Here is an 18900-nt window from a genome sequence, read left to right as displayed (position 1 = left end):
ATAAATAATATAATAGTATAATAAATTATAAATATAGTATAACATACAAATATATATTGTATTGTAATAATAATATAAGAGTAGTAATTATAATAATAAAATAATAATATATGTGATATATATTATTTTATAATATCATATATCTCATCAATGAATACATAGTCATAAAACATATTTCCTATTTAGTGTAAGTGCTTATATTCCGTAACTAAATGATTCAATTAAATTTTAATTAGGATTCAATATTTAATACATGAAATTTTTTTATTTTTTTAAAATCTAATATAAAAAATGTTAGCTTCTCACATTTAATTTGTTATTTATAAAATAACATTCCTAGCAAATATTATTTTCTAAAGACAGTTTTTATATATATTTTTCACAAAAGTATTTTTATTTGTTGATGTGAAAAATTAACCTTTTCAAGATAAAAATAAAGTTTCAATGCAGTAAAAATGTCATATTATCTTTATTTGTTTATAGCTAAAACTCGTCAAGTATTATCTCCTTTTTATTTTTATTTTATCTTAGTAACTTTATTTTCTTGTGATTGAATTATCTTTTGTTGAACATGATTTTCAATTATTGTAATTATTTTTGTGATATCTTTGTGTAACCTTTTTCTTTTTTTTCATAAAAGCAAATATAAATATTATATTAGTAAATATTTTTATTTTATTAATAGGAATTACTTAATATTTATTTAATTATGCAAAATATTTTATAATATATTATATGATATTTTATTAAAGAATAGCATAATATTTTATTAAAAAGGGAAGATATTTGTAACTATGGTTAGTATGTTTTAACTAAATGGTTAAAAAGAGGTTAGTTTTTTTATTAAAAAAAACAAGAGTTTTTTTTATCAAACACTTTTTACACCTGTTTTCACGTGTGTGTTTTAGAGTTCGGAGAACAATAATAGTAAGGAAATCACCCTGAGCTGTGCACTCACCATCTAGAGCTTATCCAAATAAGAGAGGAGTGAGAAACCTCATTTTGGTGTGGATTTATATGTCGGGTAGTGAGGATGATCCACAATCTTGTGTATGTTGTGTGCCTTTGCATGAGGGGTTTCCCCTACTGTTTCTGTTATGTTCCTTATTCTTCTCACTCATAATTACTTGCATGAATTATTTGAATGGATGCTTAATTTCATGTTTCAGATAGAAAATTGTATGATTTGAGGGTTCCATGGGAAACCCTAAGGGGACTTGATGTGATCTTGAGTGAAGATATTGGTTGTACATGTAAATTGAATAATATGGATTGTTTATTGCTTGCTATAGAATGCTTTTATTGATTGTGTTGTATGTTTGGATAATTTGAAATGTGACTCGTAAAATTTGTTTTTCCTACATGTTGTTTTTGATACGTCATTGAGTGTCACTTGGGATGCGTCCGGCATTGTCGAGCCGAAAGCAAAGGTTGCTCTTGGGGTCTCTCATGCCGAGTGCAAAAGCTCTAGAAATTTCCTATGGTGCTTTCATTAGGTGTGAACTAATTCTAGTCGGACATGGTCATTCCAAAAAGCTCTCTATGGTGTTCTCATTAGGTGTGGACTTGGTCATGTTGGGCACGGTTCAAACAAAGACTAGTGTGGTCCTCTAGACAATTCACGTCGGGCGCGGGACATGTGTCATTGGGCGTTGTCCTGCCCACAAATTCTTGTTGTGCTGTTGTTGAATTTTATGTTGTGATCCTGTATTATGATGTTAATAGGATATGAATTAATATCAATAAATGAACATATGAATATGAATGAAGGGTAATGTGATTTGAGGAGAATGTTAAATGTAAGATCATGGAACCATGTGAATGTAATGCATATAATTTGTTTGACATATATCATATGCATAAAATGTTTTTAAAAAGGCATGATATAAAATACACCACTAAAAAAGATCTCTTGTATAAAAACTTGAAAACCAGTCTTAGAAATAGCTTGATATGGAAACCCGAGTCCTGTCCTTGTGAGTATATAATTAGTATATTCAACTTGCAATACCATACATCAAGATATATTTATTTAGAGATATACACTTTCTTATTTATCTATCTTTATCAGATTATAAATTTTCAAAATATACTAGCTTATGGAATCAACTCAAAACAAATTTGATTCTAATCATTCCACTTTCTTCATTCGTATCTTGCACAACTTTCCTTGTTGCCATTATACACCAGCGTATTTTAATAAATGTTATTTAATTAATTAACATGTATAATCATAAAACATGTAAATTGTATAAAATAAAATACACATGTAATCATACTCGGTTTTCAATGATGGCTGAAGCGTTGAACTATAGTTCAATTTTTCAATAGCAAAACAAAACATCATAACTAAAAAATCTAACTGAGCCAAAACATCACAAAACTGGAGAATTTAAAAAAGGTTTATGTAAATACTCAATATTCCATTGTGTCAAAATAACATCATAACAATAGAGGTCTCCATTATAGTGAAATCTACGCCAGTAGTATAGATATATGAGATATAAACTCCATACAATCTGCCCTTTTTTTTCTAACCCTCATGACATGTCCTCTATGAATTCCAGGACAAACTAATACAAGGAATATATATGTCTCATCTCCCTCATTTTCGGTGGTGATTTTACTATACAGAAACTAGAAGATCAAACCTCTAAAAAAGGCTAAAACTCAAACCAAAAAAGGCTTAGATAATACACTATTTAACTAACTGGTTTATATCTACACAAACTATGAAATCCACCACTGTAGAGTGCTACGTAATAGTTTCACATCAACTAATGTTATACATTACAATGCTGAAATTATCCGATCAGCAAAAGCAAAACCCAAACTTGGGATTCCTTGGACCATGGAGCCAGAAGAAACAGGAATCTCTTGTCATTAGTTAGACCATACATGAACAAGACCATGTCTGTTACCAGTATATATCTCATTCATATCTTCATCATAAAATAGGGCAGTGATGTCCTCCAAAGCCTCTGCAACTGAACTCCTTAATAGGGATGAATGACTTTGCTCACAGATGCTGCAACCACTACTGCTGCACTTTTCAGCCTTCATGCTGCTACTTCGTGCATCAATTTTAGCCACACATTTCCCATTCAAGATATTGCTGACATTAATGGATCCAGCTGCACCATGAAGCAAATTATAAAGATATAAAATCACTTTAACAAATTAAATGCTGTTATGATTACTCATTAGGAAATCAATGAAAACTCAAAGATGATTACCATTGCCTTCCATCCATTGGTCATCAGAATCTGGCTTGCAGTAAGAGATAATGAGATCCTGATCAATTGTTATGTATATGTTATTTGTATTGCAGTCTGTATGCCACAACTGGTGGTCCTCAAATGTAGTAACAAGCTCCCCACGGAAGTTCCAAACAGAAACCGTTCGATTTCTGAAAGTAAGGAACAACTGATTCTCGTACAGGAAGATAAATGCGGATGGAGTCGTGAACACCTTTCTGCTTACCTCCATCAGCTCAGCATTTCGAACCTAGGAACAAAAGGAATGACACAGTCATGAAAATAATTATAGAGGAAAAGACACAAGAAATCATGCAGAAACACACCCGTATAGGGAAGGGGTCTACTTGTTCAATATGTTAGTTTTACAGGCTTAACTCTTTAATTATTTCATTTGTCTTAAAATGCAAATTTTATAAATTTAACCGTCGAATATTGTGATATCATTCTTGATGATTATGTACTCAAATGTTAGATAAATTAAACATTCATATATTTACTTATATTTTCAAGAGTATATTATACGTAAAAAATAATTTTGATTGATAGAGTATTAAATAATTAAGTTATATAAAATTTTATAAACTTAGATATATTTAATGGAAACACTAAAACTAATAGTTAGATTAATGAAACTCAATGCATACAGCAATTTACTAAGAGTTTGTTTGCATATACGTTATAAGTGTTTCTGAGAGTTTCTCTATTGAAAAATATTCTTTATTTTCAATAAGAAAAACTCTTAAAAGCACCTTAAAGTCTGTATCCAACCAGGCTCTAATTAAGTAGAGTCAGACAAGACTTACTCCAAGAGTAAGTAGATCCCTTCACCCACACAACATTAAAGGATAAGGAGCAAAACCCACACATATACATGTTAAAATAAAAGGCAAAAAGAAGCTTACATCAAGAATCTGAAGGTTCTCATTTTCTTGCTTGACTAGAAGTTTTTCATTAAACTGCTCTATGAAGTCCACCTTCTTATTCCGGTGAAGTAGATGGTTGAATGCTTTGAGAACTGTGCCATCTTCAATGGATATAATCTTGAGGGGAATGTGACCACTGGTTCTATTGAAAATTAATAACATGATGCCAGGACTGTAACAAAATATCAAGTAATAAGAGATTCAACAACAACAAAAAAAAAAAAGATATAGGAAGATATCAAGTAATAAGAGATTTAACAAAAAAAAAGAGACTTATTTATTTATAAAAATTTAATATATTTAAGAATAGGTATAAATTATTTGATATCTTGTTGCAAATGAAATATTATCAACCCATAAAGAAATAATGGTACAAACTAAATTTTAAAATAAATTTATTAATTTGTTATATTGTTATCAATTCAAAAACCAACATTAATACTAAATAAAATTTAAAATAAAATGTTATATTGTTACAATGATATCAATCCAAAAACACAACCCATTATTAAGTAACAGAAAATTGTTCCAAGCAAGTGATTATCCAAAAACTAAATTTTATTATTATTATATTTTTTTTTATATATGACTGGGTTGAGCCACGTGTCAAAAACACAAAACTTGCGACCTGAACCGTACATTGACATGTTTTTGATCGGGTTAGGTCAGATATGACCCGAACAATAAAGAAAATCCGATCCAAACTCATGGATAAATTCGAGTTTGCAGGTTACTTACACCCCTAAATATGACAATACAACTATTTTAAAAATATATTAGACAATATGAGTAAAATGCATATAAAAATTAATAAAAACATATATATATATATATATATATATATATATATATTCTTTTGGACATTACTAAAAACAAATTATAAATTATAGTCATCATAAGTCATTTCCTATTGTCTACAAATAGGGATAGTATCAATCTTATTCCTTTCTAGAAATCAACCATAAAGAAGACAATTTCCATTTTTGGTTCATCAAGGAGAAATGTTTTTATGTTTTTATATTATAAATGCTTCTATGTGTCGTTCGAAGTTGTATAGGCTTTCATAATTTTCTTAAAGGCTTGGATTTGTATCGGTAAAATATCCAAAAGTATCAATATTAGATACAGGTATGTGAAGCAAATTAAAGTATCAATGCTTTCATAGTGACACATCCACTATAGAGAAATCCACCCATGACCAACAAAGCCAGTGCCTCAATTTCATTATGGATTTCATCTTTCATGTAATAAACATGTGCTGGTGGTGTGATGTAAAATATATCTAAATTCTAAAGGAAGAGATTAATGACAAAGACCAGAAACCAAAATGACTCAAGCATTTCAATTAGGGAAGTGAATCTGTAAATGTTATTGCTAAATTATGAACACCTCAACTGTCAGTCAAAACTTGAGGATCTGAAATTTTTGACAAGTGAATAAGATAACAGTAACTACGTAGCAAGGAGAATCATGCTCACGACTAGCCAGAATTAATTTAGAAAAGAAGGTTTTTGCAGACACAGGAACTTTGAAGGAGAAATACAACCTTTGAATAGAGAAAGTACCTGATCTTGATTTCATGAACATGCCTATCTGAAATCGAGTATAGCATGGTGTAGTTTTTAAGATCAAAGACCTTGTAAATACTGACACCATTGAATGAAAATGTGTTAGATAGAACAACCGATGAGCAGAGCAAACATTTACATAACAGTAGAAGTGGAACAGAAAGATAAGAGAATGAGGAAGTTACCTATCTTGTGCAGAGTAAGTCAGGACCTTTCCATTGACGTCATCAAACTCTACAAATCCAGGCCATTTCAAAGATTCAGATTGGAAAAGAGGAAATCCAGCTTCTGGTTTGCCCCTCTGTATGTATCTAAGAACAAAAACGTAGATCGTCTAAGCAAAATAAGCTTTACACATTAAAGAGGAGCATTTGAATGGACAGACATAGAATGCACGCACTCAATCTTTGTGGATCTGCATTTCAAAGAGCTGAAATTCTCAGAAGCATAAACAGATACTGTTATAAGTGAGTCGTTGTTCTTATTGTAGAAGAGGCTGCGGATGACCTCATCATGGCAGACATTCAAAAAGCAAATCCTTTCATTCGTTACTGCAAGGAACACACAAAAAGCCCAATATCATGCTTTCTATACAATAGAACAAATTGACAATGACTAACTAATGGGATGCGGTAACGGCAATTCATACAAAAAGAAGAATAAATTCATGTTTTGTGTACAAATACAACGAAAACTAATAAATCGACATGTTAAAAACAAAAATAAAAGGTCACGGTTTTTATATGAATATGTCAATGGTTAACAAATCAGTAGTGGACAATGGCAATTCATACATGAAAGAATCACAAGTTGTGGTTTTTCACAAACAAGACAATGATTAACAAATGGGCAATGGAAATTCATACAGGAAACAATCAAAAGTTGAGGCTTTTACCAAAACATGACAATCATACAAATGGGCAATAACTATTCATACATGAAAGAATCAAAAGTCGAGGCTCAAAAATGACAATCATTTACAAATGGGTAATATAGGCAATGACAATGCATATACTAAAGAATCAAAAGTTTTTATTTTCACACACACAAAAAAATGACAATGATTAACAAATGGGTAATGGGCAATGGCAATTCATACATAAAATAATCAGAAGTTGAGGTTTTCACACAAATATTACAAAGACTAACAAATGGGTAATAGGCAATAGCAATTCACAAATCAAACAATCAAAAGTTGAGGATTTTACACAAATATGACAACGATTAATAAGTGGGTAATAAGCAATGGAAAATTCACACCTAAAAAAATCATGGTTCCTAATGAAGACAAAGGAGACAAGACAGCGAATTGAAGGGCAAACCTCACCTCTACTAAAAGCTGCACACAAACCAGAATGGTAAAGGGCGAATACCACGTTTTTGGCAGCAACAATTTCGACAACTTTAGTTCGTTTCATCAAGAAGGGCAAAAGGGAAGAGCGAGCCTTGGAGGGATCATGAGTGTCATATTGATGCGTCAAGCGCATGGTGCGGAATCTGTGGGAAACAGTGGCAGAAGCAAAAGCACGATGAGGCTTCGAAGAAATCTCGCGGCTTTGAAGCTTCTTGATGACACTGATGTTGCTGCTTCTGCTGTTGGAGCCATTGTCGGAGACATTGCCATCACTACTCCCTCTTTTGCTTGCCACTACTCGTCGACCACACCAACCTCCACGCCTCTTTTCTTCCATTCTCACCACTTCAACAAAAACATCTTTGCTGTGGATCGTATTTCATAAAAATAGTTCTACACAAAAACAATATCATAGCAATAATTAAATACCTTCGGCTTGTAGTAAAACCAAATTTATTTCATTAGTCATAGTTGACCTTTTATTTTTATTTATCTCTTTCAAGATCTTTTTCTGTCTATCTTAATTTTCACTTATTGAATAAAATAAGTGTTTCCAAAACTTAATTAAAATCTTTCATAATATTCTGCGAAGAAGAAATATTGATTTAGTCACTTACCAGTAGAAGAAGAAAAGAATACTCAAAATTTTTATAGTGTATTCTAAGAATATCAATCATAAATTTTATCTGAAATTAGCTATAATATCTTTACCAATAATAACTTTTGATTACAGATACATGGGTTTAATTTATATGCAGAGATAGTATAAAATAATTTACATTGCTAATAAAAATAAGTTAGTTAGCATAAACTTTAAAAGATATTTATTATAAAAATAAAATACAATAAAATAATAGAATAAATAGTTATGAGTGGTCATTAGGAGAGAATCTGAAAAATTATGACTTTTTAAATATTAACGATTAAATGATTATTGATACATAAATTATTTATTCTAGGAAAATTCCTTCAACTTTTATATTAAGAATTATTACATTAATTATTCAATACATATGACTACGAAAATTCCGATACATTTTGGTACGTATGACTACAAAGATTTCAATACACTTTAATTATCTTTTATTTTTTTTGTGAATTTATACACTTTAATTATCTGATGTGTGTATCAATCAGTGGTTCCAACTTAAAAATGTTTACTTTTAAATAATTAAGATTTGTAATAAATAATTATTTGTAATATATAAATTTGATTGTAATTAAATTTGTATAAAAAAAATAAACATTTTTAGACATGCAATTGTTTATTTTGAATTTGATAAAATATTTAAATTCTGATACAATGTTATGTTTAACTACTCATAAGCTCTTTCTAAAAAATATTTAAAATTCAATTTATCAACAAAGACATGAAACCATAAATTAAAATAAATAATTAAGATAAAGTGGTTTGAAATGGTTGTTAAACAAACTTTTTGAGTTTATCGTGAGCTTAATTTAAAATTAAAATTAAGAAATATATTTTAAGAAAATAACATTAAATGATCAATATATGATATTAGGATGACATTCGACTCAGTTATAATAATTCCTAAAAATTCTCTTTGAAAAATTTCTAAAAATCATCAACCATTTTTTAAATATGTAATGAACATTTATCAGATATCAGAAGTTTCAAATACCAAAAAATTCTGATATATAAAGAAAGTATTTTTAAAAAAATTACTGTATCAGCAAATCAGAAGTAACTTTTAATAGATAACAATTAATAAACTTACAATATATAACAACTTGTTATTGAATAACGATATAAAAGTAAGAAAAATAAAAATTACTGTTAGTACCTGTATTATTTCATTATTATATGTTGATGACATCTGAACTCATCAAAAGCATTAGAAATCAAATCCACGTTATTTTTATTTAGGCATATTTCAGTTTGAGAGTATTTCGGATACAACTATGGCAACGTACATGAGCACCTCTGTTCCTTTGCAACTTATAACCTCTTTGAATTCTTTTTTTCTTTTTTAATCATATTAACTGTAAACTGGTACTATTTGATTAACGTATGAACGTAAATTTAAATTTTTTATGACTAATCAATCTTTTTTTCTAAAAAAATCATCAAAGACTAGTGTTATGGTGCAGCATGTTAAGAACGATTACGACTCCAGAGTACTACCGGGATTGGGAGAAAATAGCAAGTCCCATCTCACTTGCTGTTCTCTCGAGCAATTTTGACGTTATATTATTTGGTCCTCATGAATTGGATTATGAGCAAGGTGACATGTGTTCAGAATCAATCACATTGACAAATTCAGCAAGAGCTCCCATAGCCGCCGTCCCCCCTCTATGTAGTAGAGAAAGTGCCAGTTCAACTTCATTCCATCTGCTTAATCCACGCGCCAACTTCCTCAGAGTATCCACCTTCACTTCTTGAACCCAAGCTGGTGCAAGTCTAACCATTAATCCCACTAAACAGCAGACATAAGTTTTCCATGTAATAGGATTGCAACTGAGTGAAATTTTCTTCTCCATCACTTCTGCCAGGAACTCCAAATGGACCTCGATCGTACGATTCCTTCTACTGAATGTCCCTGGTGGTAACTTGGTCCCAACACCCCACATGATTGATCCGGACAATATCAACAGATATGCCATAGCATAACCCTCCAGTACATGCGACACAACACTGTCATTGTTTTGCTTCACATCCCTAGACGACAGCAGCCAGGTAGGAATAGTCTCCTTATACAGTTCCTGGACCAGTAGCATGCCACCTGCTGCACATAGAAGACTTGCACCAAGTGTTGCCACCTCTTTTGCACTTTGAGCGGCTAGGGATAGTGATGCTTCATTGGAATTAATACGGCGAGAGCCAGTACCCGTCCGTCTGCCAGCTAATTCATGAGAGTACTCTGTCACGAGACCCACGATTATATCGTTTACATACTGCACATTGTGTATATTTCGACATGATCTAAGAAAAAGGAATCCAGGGGCAACAAAAGGATAGAGACCAGGGGCAGTAATGGTGCTACCCAACAGACCATTCACACAACACTCAGCAGTTAGCTTTGAGGTTGAAACACACAAAGTTCCAAGGAATGAAGTGAAACAACTTCGCAATAGTTGAGCAACACACTCATTGTTATGTCTAAACACAGAACGGGAACCTGATACAACAATGAAGTTGTGCCAGCGGCGAACCTTTTGGGCCCACAGAGACCCAATTATAGGCATGCTAGGCCAAGGGCAACCTGATGCACAATTTTCCAAAGCTGCTCCAGTAATAGCATGCATGTACTCCAGGCTCTTGTCAAGTTTAAAAGTAATGGATAAACTGACTAGAGCTGCCATCGGTAGAGGAAGCATTATCGGTGAACCTCCTACCACACAAAAAAGATGTAACTCGTAATCAATACAAAAACAATAACTATCATTGGATTGTTTAATCTCAAGTATCCCTATTAATTATAAAAATAAAAATAAAAATATTAGAAAAAAAATTAAGTTTGCAGATTTATATCAGTAATGATAGTGATAAATTCATCCCCCTCAGGCGCACCAATTATATGGATGAAATGTGCTCTCACTTGGCATACCAAGTGTTTCTCAAGAGAATTCCACAAAATCCTTCATGTAATAAACTAAGTCTAAAACAAATAAATATTAGATACAAACTAAAGTTACCGACAGCATTTGAAGATGTACTCAGTCTTGCCAAACAATTCAAAACTAAAGAGCTCTCTAATCAAGAGAAGAAGCAACTACATAAAATATCCACCAGTCTCAACAAAGTCAATCAATAAATATAAAAGATTATAACCCTTTGATACTTTTAGGGCATGTTTGATAAAATTGAGAGGCTTACCGCTAAAAAATCATCACTGCATAGTTAAGGAAAATAGTAGTATTCATTAATAAATGAGACCATAAAACAAACTACTATGATGTAATAGTTAAAACAAGGAATTCAAAGCATTGAATGGCCCCTAATATGATGATTTGTTTTAATTTAATCATTTTTGGTTAGGCATTATCAAACACTACTAGATTATTTACATTGATGATAAATGACAAATTTCAGCATTGATGCGAGTCAAACATATTATAATTTTAAACAAGGATATTTGATCATCATCTATACAAGAAGGAATAAGAACAATTTCAGAAACAGAAAAACAAAGGATTGGCAGGTATATGAAAGGAAGAAAAAGAAGAGTAGGAAAGTAATTTCAATAAAAGATTATGGGATGAACCCAGTTGGAAAATTTTGTCATGCAAAGTAGTTATTTTGTGCATTTTGTAGGTAGAAAAAGTCATTGAAAGGACATAGCAGCTCTTCTGTTCCATCAAGAACTGTAATAATGATGTTTCAGGCTTTCAGGATTGATTTCTCTCTATCCACCAGTGTTGTCTGCGGCAAATAGCTTAGAGTATTGACAAATCATTTAATTGTAAATTTAAATCAAGTCAGATACATTACAGAGAGAAGCAAAACACAGATTAAATTATTGTGGTCATGGCAGCTATTTTTGGCAACATTGCAGGGCATGCATCTTGCATATTCCATCTATTTGTCCATGCATGTATCATATATGATGTTTTAGAAGGACTCTAGAAATTCATAAAAATCAGACAGGTATATTAGAATAATGAACATGATAAGTACCAGAAGAACAGTTTGGAACCTCAACACCAACATGAGTTAATATAGCTTTAATTTCTGATTCAATTGATTGAAGAACTGCTGCTGGACTGGGCCAATCTGTTCCATTCATTGGAACTAGTTTCCATACACCACGAGTAACTTCTGAAGAAAAGTAATCAATAATGGCAGCAAGTGACGCTGGAAGAAAATCAACAAGGTCTCTCAGACCTGAAAGTGAATCGCACATAAGAGTTATAGTTATTAAATGAAGGTAGCACCAGACATACATGTGCTTCTCTCCAGTAACTTTTTGCTGAGTCTCCAACAACCAACCATTTTCTAATTAATAGTTGCATTAAATGTTGATTAAAGTAAAGCATCAGTGATCCCCAATTACCCTAATTTGACGTGACCTCTTTTCATTTATATACATTACAATATTAAACTTAAAAACAATGGTGGCTTAATGAAACTAAACAGGAATTAGTACACTGGCTTTGACAATTCGGGCAAAATTTTAACATAACCGGAAAATAATATTGACAAAAAGGATTAGAACCAGCAAGAGCACTTAATTTTCATGATTTAATTATCGTCTATTACAAAAGACACAAGAAAGGTGAGACCAAATTGATGGATGAAAAAAACTTAATTGATAGAGGAGTAAAGCTAGCATCTAGCCAACCTGTTGTCAAGTCTCGCGATGAAAGCCTCCCATGAACGCAAGCAGTTAAAATTGATTCAAGGACAAAAGGAAGAGCTTCGAGTACTTCCCATGCAGGAAGCATTGGTCTTTGAAAAGCATCTTCACCAGAATTCATGAGGGAGCTACATGCATTACTGCTAGTTGGTGATGAAGAATTACTTGATGAAATTCCACCCTTGGTTATCTTCTGGTAAATCATGCTTAAAATCATATTAGCAGTTTGATGAATGGAATTTCCAGTAGAAATGCCAGAAAGGGCTGAAGCTACACCAGATTTGTATTGACAATACAAGGCCCGTAATTTTGGAAATGAATCAATATATACAGGTTTAACAGATGCAGACTCAGAGAGACTTGGATTGCTTTTCATCTTATCTTGGGAAAACATGACACGATTATTGTACAATGACAAAATATACTCCAAACCTCCAACTGAAACTCCTAATTCAGTGATGCACTGGTCAAGAGGGGGTCTACAGAATTTCCATAAACGAATAAGAAAAAGAAATGCTAAAGAAAAGACCATGTATATTGATGTTGAGGACTCATCGCCGATGCTATTTGAAGTTGGTTTAATTGAGCCAAATGCCTCACAAAGTGGCAATAAAGAAGCAGCAACTGTTGGGACCTACACAAAGAACTTCTGATAAAAATTCATGACATTAAAATGAGATTGCAAAAGAAATAAAATGAAGGTTGTACACTAATAGCTGATTAATGGTACATGAACAAGATAAACTATCTAAGGTTGCTTTAACTTGTTTAACCTAGCATATCCAAAAAAGGAATAAAAATAGACTCAAACTTTTCTGCTACTGTTAAGAAGCATTTAGGGAAGTGTCGACGCATTAATAGCCACAACATGTTTGTAATGCTCCAACCATATCCACATATAAATTAATGGGTAAGCAGCGAGGATAACACTGTTCATCCTACAGCCTTTCAATGTTGTCCATCTCTCTATAATTCTCTTTCACACCTTTTTATTTATAACACTACAATATTTCTCTTCAGGTTTAGTTCAGAAACCAAAATTAAAATTGAAGTCTAGAATTATAATCTCAATTATCAGAAGCACATAATTAATGTTCATACTTCATATTACACAAAGAATTGCAGGGGAAGTGGGATATAAGTGCATCACTCCAGTTGTAGCTGGGATATGCACTTTCAGCATATAGGTAAAGAATTGGAAGGATTTCATTAAATTGTTTTCCAACCTTGGAAGCCAGAATTTTTTTAATAAAAAAAATGGAATTTTCAAATTCTAAAAGGCATATCAAACATGAAATTTAGAATTTGATAGTACCATTCTGATTCCAAGGTTGAATTGGAGCCCAATTTCAAGCACCAAACAAGGCAACTGCCAAGTAAACCCAAAAGTTTTCCATCCTCATGAATTTGTGAGAAAGAATCTAAAAGGGTATCATATTCATACAGGATACAGCCATCAAATAAAATATATAAGTGATTCACTTACTACACCGTGTAAAGAAAGTATATGAACAATATCAATAGAAGAAGCGCCACGGAGGACAGCACTTAGCATGGGCATATTATCAACCAAAAGGCTCCAAGATCCAGAATGACTAGGAGATACTGGAGAAGCAAGAAGCTTAATCACATGGTGGACCACATGTTCCTGCCAAGGAGACAAAGCTTGATATCAGAAACAACAAGGGATACAACATTCAAGAATGCAATTCCAAGAACAGAGTATTCACACATTAATCCATAAGCCAGTACAACCAAAGCAAAGAACCATTATCTGAAGAGGGTAGTTCTAATGCAGGTTTTGTCACCAGTAATCACTGCAAAGAACAAAACATGACAGTTTTTTTTTAATTTTTTATTATTATTTAGAAGGAGAAACAGAAGTAGGTTCAAAATCAGTGTAACTCAAAATCCAGTTTCATGATTTCTTTAAGCATTTAGACCAAACCGCATGATTAAATTAAACTAAATGAATAATAAATTCAGATTTTCAATTAATGGTCAAAATTATTCAATACCCGTCTTCAGTGTCTTGTGTACCCTGTTCTTCAATTTTATTATTTTGACTTAGGTAAGGCCAACAATAAGAGAATACTTGAGCAAAAAATAAATGAGGTACAACAATTATGGTTGGAAACCAATGAACTTCCTAATAATTACATTACAATAATAATTGATTGCTTCAATTCCATGCCAATAGATCCAGTAGATTCCAAACCAGTCCATCATTATTGTATGCGTAAAAGATCCTAGCTGAGACGAAGACAATGTTATCATTGTTAAACTCCCAAATTGGATGAGTATATAGCCAAAAGACCCTTTATAATGACTTGAGTAATCCTCCCAACTTGAGCAAATCTTTAGGGTAGAGTTATGCCCAATCCTTTCTCAATTCTAATAATCATTTTATAACAAATCTGCAAACCTAAGTTAACAATTTTATCCTACTCCAGTAACAAGATTGGTAAACTTCACGATAAAAGCGGGAGTCAAACTAAATAATCTAAGGAATACACATCCAAGGAAAAGCCTAAAGTGCATCTAAGTAACTGTATGGCAGGAGGACTTGTGATGTCCAATATCTCTAGTAGGAATCAGATTTGTCACCTGAATATACCATCCGTGGCTGAGAGATGCACCACATAGAATCTTTGCAGCTGCTGGCCTTTCCACATCTGATCCATTTAATGCAATATAGTATAACTTCTCTATCTCAGTCAGGCTAGGGCAGAAGAAAAATTATGAAGATCAATCATCAGCAGTTTAGATAACACCAAAGGTGAATCAAATTTGACAGAAAAATAAACCTTGGGGCAGGGGTCACCGTAAGAGAATTTATAAGGGTATTGTTTAACGGTGTTCCTTCCATAAATATTGACCATGGAGATTTTTCTAGCGGTGACAAATCTGATAAAGACATGACAGATGTAGAGGCATAACCAGGCCAGAAGTACGCCGATGTATCCATTAAATTCCTAGCTATGCAAGCTTCCACTATGAGATGCCTCAAGTTCCCACCTGAAAGTTAATTAATTCAGAAGTATCATTGAGATTTGCAAAAAATTAATCATGAAGAAAGTTGTATGCATATGATTATAATCCTTATTCATTGTAAACAGGGCAGATGGAATCATGGAAGTAAAGATCTAGTCCCAAAAAATAAACCTGCTTTTGTATTGGCATTAGCATGAATTCCAGTGCCAGATTCACCCTTTCCTTTCATAGAATTATGAATGAAGCTTGCTGCTTTTCTAGCTGCCAGATTGGCTGCATCAATAACTAAAGCAGGAGGGCATAGGAGACCAGAAAAGTGCCCAAGGACCTGAACAGATGAAATCAGTCCAAGTTTCATAGAACCATCACTTTTCATTTCATGTCTGTATTCTGATTCTTTAGACATTTGAACAGAAGACGAATTATGTTCAGAATCATCCCTTAGAACATTTGCAATTGCCAAGGGGACAATAGATAAAAGAACAGATAGACGGGCCACAAGATGGGGGATAGGGCCTTCAGGAGGATCACGTTCCTGCAATAAACCATAAATGGGGAGAAGTTAAATATTTGGTTAATGCTTCAATGAAAACAAAAGATTATATGGATCAGTCTCAACTCGTTGCACAAGCCGAAGAGCTGAAAGCCAAAGGGCTAGAAAAGTTTCTTGCCAGCTAGCCTGGTTTAGTTTTTGAAGTGTCTTGATTCCTTCTGCAAATAGTTCATGAATATTAGGAAAGAACTGAAACCTCATAATTTTCTGAAAATAAAATGTTAACAAGTATTAAACAACTGCAGTGAGCCATAATAAGTCCGATGAAAAATCTCTTGAAAGATTTACCTGTAAGCACATCAATAGCTGACTTGGTAGGAATTTGTCTAGAATCCATAGCATTCTCCATATAAATATCAAAAGAAACCCAGCAAGGAGACTGACAAAATCTGTAGTTGTATCTTAACGATGTCTTGCATGATCCAACATCAACAAGCATCCTGACTAGCTGATGCTTACTTAGGCAGAAATCAAAACAAGAAACTCCACGGATGTTTGCAATCACTTTTGTTAGGACTTGGTTTACTAATTTTAACTCTGACGAGGCCAGCTCAAGGGATTCAAGATATTGAAGCCTCTGCTGGAGGCAATTGAATTTTTCAGGCCTATCATACATGATGAAAAACAAAAAGGGGAACATATTGTCAATTTCACAGCACAAATCCTAAAGAGCAAGTAAATATATGCATACAATAAAACTCATGCAAAATGCTGTTTAAATAAAATTATATTTTATACTTTAGGAACTAAAATTGGTTATCCTAACATGCTCTCAGTCAAGAAGAGACAGGATTACTAGGAATTACAGCATACGAATAGGCACTACTGAATAAAATCAAATTTCCCAAACCATTTGATAATGGTAACAATTTATGTTCCAACCAACATTTACCAGCAAACAAGGAAAGTAGGCCCTTTTAAAGGTATATTAGAACTTGAATGGAGAGTGAACAAGTTACTATGATTTTACTTGACAAGTCAATTGATGAATCTGAAAATATTTACCCATTAAAAAAATTCAGAAGGAAAATCCTGCAGGATATGAAGCATTTTGGATCCTTTATTATCTCTTCCTTGTTAGATGATCTCTTGATGGATCAGCTGAAAACAGTTTTGTTGGTTGAACTACTCCCAAAGTAGCATATTCCTCTAGAGGATATCATAGAATGGAGGAGAAATCAAATAAACAATGGTTTTTTGATCCTAGATAAACTTAAAATGCCAACTACCAGACCGACGTTGCCATCTTGATTTTCCATGGAAGCAGAAGGCTCCCACGTGATGGTGGCATTGACAACTAACAAGACCAGGAAATCACTTCTACAGATGCTTTCTCTAACTTATTGTTGCATGTTAAGAATCCCTCTCATCTTTTTGGTTAAGAAAAAACAGCACAATCAAACCAAAGTACGACATGCAGTAGACACATTGAACTAGAGATATCTTATAGTAGTAAAACAACAGAGAGCAAATTTATATCTACATTGTTTTATCAGGCAATAATGAGACTCAACAGTATCAATTTTTTGGAGCTCAATCAATGCATTAAGCTAATGGATTATTTCAGAATGTAAAGACACATCAAACTGACTAGAGATATCTTATCTTATAGTAGTAAAACAACAAACAGAGTGCAATTTTATTATCTACATTATTTTATCAGGCAATATTGCAACCGAACACTATCAATTTTTGGAGCTCAATCAACGAATTACGTTAACAGATTATATTTATTTCAGATTATAAAGATAAAACAAAATAGCAAGGATTGCGAGGCAAACATTGAGCAAAACTTTCAAGACAAAAACCATATGTAAAGTGGGAGACAATACATGTTCAAGAGAACAGACTGCAGCAGAATAGTAGCCTTTCTGCTTTCGGTTAGTCGTTCCAATACCTCTAAGGCGGTGAATGGATTCCGCTTCCTTATCTGTTCATGACATTCACTTTTCTTAAACCCCTGCGTCACGCCATGATCAATCTCCATACAATCCTCACCGCCACCATCAGTAGTAGCAGCAGCAACCAAACACGACCTTTCACTAAACGCGACCTGAAATCCCCAATCCATGAGCATGCAATCAATCAACGCCACAACAACCTCGTAGAAGAACAGCACAAACACGTGCCCTAGCTCCAGATCGCGTATCTTGTACGTCTCCGAAAGGCGAAGCGCGGCGTCGACGGAACTCGCTATCCTGCAAAACGAAAACGCGAATTAGGTTTAAGCAATGCGTGTGAGTGTGTGTGTGTGTGAGAGAGAGAGAGAGAGAGAGAGAGGTTAGGGTTTATTCACCTGAGGTTGGAGGAGAGCGAGGGCGTAGGGTGAAAGGAAAAGGCGTGGTGAGCGAGGAGAGGGAGGAAGAGGGCGTAAGCGTGGGGGTGCGCGTGGCGGTGAGGAATGACGTTGGAAGCGAGGAGTGAGAGGATTTGAAAAGGGAAGAGGAGACGAGAGGAGAGTGCGTGGTGCGTGAACTTCCACATCCAAGGGTGGTTGTTGTCGAAGCAGATTTGTGAGACTATGAGTTCCCCTAACTCGGGGCTGGGTAACGCAACCCCCAGTGAGTTCAAGTGCTCCACCAGCTCCGTCACCCATGCCGTTGGGGGCTTCGTGCTGCGTTGCTGCCACCACTTTAGCCTCTTCAGAACCCCTTCTTTCACTCCATCGTCCCACTCCAACTCCATGCTCTGTCAGTTACTAGTTAGTTGCTTCCTCCCATTTTCGCCGCATAAGATTAAACAAAACACAAAATACAACCCAGGAACAGTGAGTGAAGAGGAGTGTGGTCGTCTTACGTGTATGTAAAAAGGATACATAAATAAAGACTGTTAGGTTGGGATTGTGGCTGCCTACGCTTCTACTTGTATTCAGATTGATGGTTGTACTTGTAGGTCTCGCCCTTATTCACTTGCCAATCCCAAACCACACC

General features: G+C 33.6%; 2 protein-coding genes across 2 annotated transcripts; both read right to left on the bottom strand.

Annotated features, from left to right (window-relative positions):
* Positions 1-2388: 2388 nt before the first annotated feature.
* On the bottom strand, positions 2389-7513 carry LOC109818418 (uncharacterized). Its single transcript, XM_020383880.3, has 7 exons — positions 7079-7513; positions 6152-6302; positions 5937-6062; positions 5749-5829; positions 4163-4355; positions 3237-3507; positions 2389-3134 (listed from the first exon to the last, which is right to left on the bottom strand). Exons 1-7 carry the CDS (start codon positions 7440-7442, stop codon positions 2884-2886), a joined length of 1437 nt encoding a protein of 478 aa, XP_020239469.1. The 5' UTR covers positions 7443-7513; the 3' UTR covers positions 2389-2883.
* A 1448-nt stretch (positions 7514-8961) lies between these two features.
* LOC109818434 (mediator of RNA polymerase II transcription subunit 33A) lies at positions 8962-18852 on the bottom strand. The gene is made up of 11 exons (XM_020383899.3): positions 18267-18852; positions 17803-18168; positions 16259-16575; positions 16037-16128; positions 15589-15952; positions 15231-15441; positions 15031-15145; positions 13910-14071; positions 12409-13057; positions 11745-11951; positions 8962-10458 (listed from the first exon to the last, which is right to left on the bottom strand). Exons 1-11 carry the CDS (start codon positions 18653-18655, stop codon positions 9341-9343), a joined length of 3990 nt encoding a protein of 1329 aa, XP_020239488.1. The 5' UTR covers positions 18656-18852; the 3' UTR covers positions 8962-9340.
* Between the last annotated feature and the right edge of the window lie 48 nt (positions 18853-18900).

This window comes from Cajanus cajan, chromosome 4 (genome assembly GCF_000230855.2).
Source record: "Cajanus cajan strain Asha chromosome 4, NIPB_CcT2T_4, whole genome shotgun sequence".
Lineage (NCBI taxonomy): Eukaryota > Viridiplantae > Streptophyta > Magnoliopsida > Fabales > Fabaceae > Cajanus > Cajanus cajan.
The sequence above is the reverse complement of the archived record's forward strand: the minus strand, read 5'-3'. Positions and strand labels throughout refer to the sequence as shown.